Here is a 5882-nt window from a genome sequence, read left to right as displayed (position 1 = left end):
GTCCATTCTATTTATCTCCCTCATTCAGCACTCATAAATATGCACAGTATCAAATATCTCTTTAATTTTTAAATTTTATTTCAACTTTCCAATGCATAATATTTATTACATCCATACAATAACTTATAATTTGTTTACATAATGTACACATGTATTAATTCAAATGTATCAAATATAAAATTCAAAGCAATTATATGACATTCTGATTTGTACACAGTAATTGCAGCATCATGCATGGAGAACCAATGAAAGAAAACTCAAGATTGCATGTATGTCGGAATCTTTTAAAGTCATTGTTCTTTGTGAATAAAGTTTGAGTCCAGTGGTACTATTAAGACCCACAAAGTTTAATTCTGGGTATCTGAAGAAGTGTGCATACATAGAACCTCTCACTGTGACAGCATCTTCTGTCATGCTCTTGAAATGTGGAGTGTGATTTGCTGAGCAATAAATATATCCTTAAGCATGATTGGTGGGCCATTTGTACTACTTTTTATAAAAAGTAGGATGTTATTAGTCTGTATCAGCGAGCAGACAATATTCCATAACACCTTGGAGATGGACCAGTTTATTGTGGCAAGAACTCTCAAGGGCAACAGGCTGTTTATTACATGAGATGCATGAAATGCTAGGTATAAATACATGTTGATTGAGAAATAATTCAAGTACATAAAGTGTGTTCTAAAGATAAAGGGAATATAAAATACACCCTGATTACTGGAAAGCTAAAACTGAATGCAACACACATCTGAAGTAAGCAAATACCAACTTGCCGTCATACTGAAATCTGTCTGTGGGATGACACTCATGGAGGCACAGTTTATAAAACTCTAGGAAAATCATCAGAATAACAAATGGAAATCTCCAAACTTCTTCTGATGATGGTTTTACAGCACAAGAGAACTGACATCTTTTCGTAAAGACAAAATGACCACCTCATATTTTTGAAACAGGACAGTATGGACACCAGGAAGACTGGCTCCTAGCAATGTTCACAAGGGATCAAAGTGCTGTGCAAAAAAAAGCTTTTAAGCATATGTAAGAAGTTTTAGTAAGCACGAATAGCCCTACTATGTGTCTTTGAGACACATAACATCTGCACATTTTTCAGTATCTTCAGAATGCACCAAAGTGGAAGAAAGTACTTTGTAGTTTAAGTGCTCAGTGAATTCTTTTATGAAAGATGAAGCCTAAGCTATAGCTTGACTTTTGTTAAAACAAAACAAAACAAACCCTTTACTGTTCTGTGAACCTGCTTGATATGCAAGATTGAGAATCTCGTCCAGAAAGAGCTACAGGTTTAATTAATAATAATTATTCTGGATACCATCCTATTCATCTTTTTTTCTATGTATTTCTATGTAGGCTTTTGTAGCACCAGAATTTACTATATGTGTAACAGTGTTTTATTGTACTCAATTTTTAAACTTGTTGTTAGCCGCCCTGAGCCATTGGGTAGGGCGGCATAGAAATCTCAAAAATAAATAAATAAATAAATCTTGGAACCACTGGCACTTTATGTTAGTGTCTACCATATAATAGAGAGTCCATACCTTGATTCTGCAAGACCTTAAATATGAGATAATACAGCCAAGTGGCCAATAAAGGAAGCATGAAACAAAACAAAAGACTCATAAACCCAGTCACAGAATGCCAGACTGAAGCTGAAGCCACAGAGTTTATGTGAATTAGAAGACAACAGTTTGAAAGCACACAGGCTAGGCTCCACATCCTGGTTGGTGTGTTGTTTAGCAGGATTCCAGTTCAGAAAAACAGCTGCAGATGAGAAGTCGGAGAGCTGGTGAGCTGTATGCAATCTCTGCTCTAATTTGTGGTGTCCAAGTGTGCCACAAATAAAGGTCAAACTTAATCCCTACTCTAATGCACACTGCAATACATACACAGCCTCCTGAGCCTTGCAGTGGCTTTTTCCTCTAGTCTACTGAGCTACAGGAAAAGCAGCAGTGCACTTATAGAGAGAAAGCAGGAAGCTAGACCTGGCACATCATGGCACAATCAGCCACATCACCTTCCTGTTCTTGAATCAAAGAGCCACAAGCTCATTCTGTCTATGCCACCTGTGCTGGAGGCTGCTCATCCATGTCTGATTGACTTCATAGTCAAAACACCCTATAAAACACACATAGTCTAGTTCTCATGGCAAAATGCTTTAGTTCTGTCACCGAGATTTTTGTCCTGTCTGTGGTACTTTTCATTTTGTGCAGTTTCCCACAGCTACTATATATAGGACAGTTTCCAAGTATTCCAAGTTTCCAGGTACTCCAGTTTCCAATTATATTTTGTATTTCCTTGACTGGTAAAATCTGATGGGAATTCATGGACATGCATATACAACCCCATCTCAATAACTTTCTTACTAAATATTTGAATCTGTGGTGTGAATTATAAATCTTTAATTTGGTGACCACCATCAACCTGTGGCAATTCTACAGAATAGCGTTCATATCTCTGACATGTTTGAACAGGGCCTAATTCTACAGAGCTATGATCTTGAGTTGAGTCTGAGGAAGTATTTGAAGGAAAATTTATTTACTGTAACATTTATTTACCATAATTTCAATTTGATCTGTGAAAGGTGAAACAAAAAAACAACTATTGTCCTCTCCTTTCATGGTGTAAGAAAATACTCAAGTAAATTATCCTTGCAACACTTTTTCCTGGGCTTAATATGCAGGGCACACTGAAAGAAGGTTGAATGCCTTATTGTTTCTTCTTCCATCTGTTCCCCAGTTTATTATCTGCCCTGTTACAAAATCTCTCACCTTCTCCAAATTGGGCCAGGCTGTTTCCTACAGCAGACTCATTTGCCTTTCCCATGGAGCCCTTTCTATTTAGTCCTCAAGCTTTGGGGTATTCAGTGGCACCCCAGCAAAGGATCTGAATAACTGAACTTTACCTTCTTCATTGAATTATGCCTGCAAAAGTATTAATGGGTAGTAACAAAGACTTGGGTAAGTATTTGGCCAGTCCTACATCTTCATCTCCTGACAAACTAGTCCGCCTGGCTCTTGTCTTTTGCAAGCAATAGCTAGGTTCCAAACATGGGGAAACTTCAATGCTGCAATAAAAGAAAGAATTGTCTGTTAGCTAATATACAAACTGTACATCAAAATCTGATATGACATTTAAATCCTCAGTTCCAAGGGAGGGGGAGCTGCTTTATGAGAAAACCTCTAGGGGAATTTAAAATTCAGAAAGAGCAGACCATATCTCATACAGGGTATCAAAGCTATCCAATATATTCTGAACACATACCACTGATCTGCAGTAAACAAAAAATCAGTTGGCAGTGGTTGAGAAACAACTTCATACTATTTGTTGCTTGAACTAGGTATGAAAAGGCCCTCCCCATTAAAAAAAAACCCTAGTTAGCAGTCTAATTTCTTCAGGTACAGGTGCTGCCATACAAATGTATCATGTTCTGTAGCAATTATTGTCCACTGAGTGGGAGAAAGAAAGATGAAGTATGACCTGAGAATGGAGGATGGAGAGAGACCTGTGTAGAGGTACAGAGAAAAAGAGGGGGATACCACAGGAGAGGAGAGTAAAGACAGAAGAGATTATTACGAGGTATAGAAATGAAAAGTGATAACACTGGATACAGAGAGCTATGAGTTACATAAGAACAAAAGAGAAGCCAATGTTGGATCAGGCCAGTGGCCCATCCAGTCCAACACTCTGTCACACAGTGGCCAAAAATACCTGGTGCCATTAGGAAGACCACCAGTGGGGCCAGGAAACTAGAAGCCCTCCCACTGTTGCCCCCCCCCCAGCACCAAGAATACAGTGCATCATTTGCCCCAGACCTAGAGTTCCTATCTATACCTTGTGGCTAATAGCCACTGATGGACTTCTGCTCCATATGTTTATCTAATTCCCTCCTGAAGCCATCCATGCTTGTAGCCGCCACCACCTCCTGTGGCAGTGAATTCCATGTGTTAATCACTCTTTGGGTGAAGAAGTACTTCCTTTTATCTGTTCTAACCTGACTGTTCAGCAATTTCATTGTGCCCATGAGTTCTTGTATTGTGAGAAAGGGAGAAAAGTACTTCTTTCTCAACCTGCTCTATCTCATGCATATTCTTGTAAACCTCAATCATGTCACCCCTCAGTTGTCATTTCACCAGACTAAAGAGCCCCAAGTGCTTTAACCTTTCTTAATACGGAAAGTGTTCCAACCCTTTTATCATTCTAGTTGAACTTTTCTGCACTTTTTCCAAAGCTATAATATCCTTTTTGAGGAGTGGTGACCAGAATTGTACACAGTACTCCAAATGAGGTCACACCATCGATTTATACAGAGACATTATGATACTGGCTGATTTGTTTTCAATTCCCTTCCTAATAATCCCGAGCATAGCGTTGGCCTTTTTTATTGCAGTTGCACACTGTTCCGATATTTTCAATGAGTTATCTACTACGACTCCAAGATCTCTCTCTTGGTCAGTCACTGCCAGTTCGGACCCCATCAACGTGTATTTATAGTTAGAAATTTTGGGCCCAATGTGCATCACTTTGCACTTGGCCACATTGAACCCCATTTGCCATGCTGACACCCACTCGCCCATCCTCAACAAATTCCTTTGGAGTGCCTCCCTGCTTTTCACCACCCTGAACAATTTTGTGTAATCTGCAAATTTAGCCACTTCACTGCTTAATCCCAACTCCAAATCATTAATAAACAAGTTAAAGAGCATCGGACCAAGTACTGAGCCCTACACTACAGTACCACTGCTTACCTCCCTCCACTGTGAAACTTGCCCAATTATACTCACTCTCTGTTTCCTATTAATTAGCCAGTTTTTGATCCACAAGTTACAAGTGGATAGCTGGAATACATAGGTGTGAAAAGATGTATGGGGCTGGGAAAGAAATGGGCAGAGTTTGTGTGGAAAGAGGAGAGTGCTAAAGACAGCATTTTTTTTTAAAGAGAAGGTGTAGTTGAGAAATGGAGCTGAAAACAGACTGGTTTGGGGTACAAAGAGAAAAGAGAACCAGATCTGAAGAGTTTCCTGTGAGCAGGGAAACAGAATATCACTGGTAAAAGAGATGGTAGTGTAGAGACACAGGCTATATTCAGGCATCACAAACAAACAGATTTGTTTATGACCGCCACAAATCTGTCTTCTTCTTGTATGTACTCCCCTTCAACATTCAGAATACAATTGAAACTTCCTAGTTGTAGAAGTCTTTGATCAAACTCCAATTTGTGATGACATCTGAATGCAGGTTAGGGGTGCCAGATTCATGGAGATTTTGCAGGTGGAACCTGGGGAGGCCGGGGTTAGGGGAAGGGAGGAACCTCAGTGGGGTATAATGTCACAGAGTCCACCATCTAAAACAGCCATTTTCCAACTGAAGAAGTGAGCGGTGACTCAGGAAAGCTCATCCCGACTTCCGGTTTTTGGCGGCATGATGGCGGATGCGACCCTGGTCGCGATCTGAATGCCAGCGGATAGGAGGGGGCACGATTGTCCGCTACCCCCCCCCCCGGAGCCCTTGGGTTTGGGCTTCTAGCCAGGGGGCTTTTGAGGAATTGCCTCTTTTCCGGCTCGATGCCGGAAAATTGAGGCTTCCCTCCGCCCCGAAGGTCCTGCCGCTGTGTGACCGCATGGCTCTAGAGTTGCTGACCAGGACAAGCGCGTGAAGATTGGGCATTTTACAAGTACCTGAGGTGGGTCTTAGGACCAACGATGAACTGTGAGTCGTAGTGAAGCAAAACACCGAGCTTCGGCTAGAAAGCCCTTCTGATTTAAGCGAGCGGGGGAGGGAACTCCCAGACGCAATATCCAAGCAGAGCATTTTAAAAAGAGGGTGCTGGGCGTAAAAGCTATAGAACTGATTTAAGAAGCACACAAGAG

General features: G+C 40.8%; 1 protein-coding gene across 1 annotated transcript in view; it reads right to left on the bottom strand.

Moving 5' to 3' along the window:
* Window positions 1–228: 228 nt before the first annotated feature.
* PIK3R6 (phosphoinositide-3-kinase regulatory subunit 6) overlaps window positions 229–5882 on the bottom strand; it is a 70027-nt gene continuing 64373 nt past the window's right edge. The window contains exon 21 of the mRNA XM_015427195.1: window positions 229–3079. Within this exon, the coding sequence (XP_015282681.1) occupies window positions 2923–3079 (157 nt within the window). The 3' untranslated portion in view covers window positions 229–2922. The remainder of the gene's footprint in view (window positions 3080–5882) is intronic.

This window comes from Gekko japonicus, unplaced genomic scaffold (assembly GCF_001447785.1).
Source record: "Gekko japonicus isolate JY-2015 unplaced genomic scaffold, Gekko_japonicus_V1.1 scaffold876, whole genome shotgun sequence".
Lineage (NCBI taxonomy): Eukaryota > Metazoa > Chordata > Lepidosauria > Squamata > Gekkonidae > Gekko > Gekko japonicus.
The sequence above is the reverse complement of the archived record's forward strand: the minus strand, read 5'-3'. Positions and strand labels throughout refer to the sequence as shown.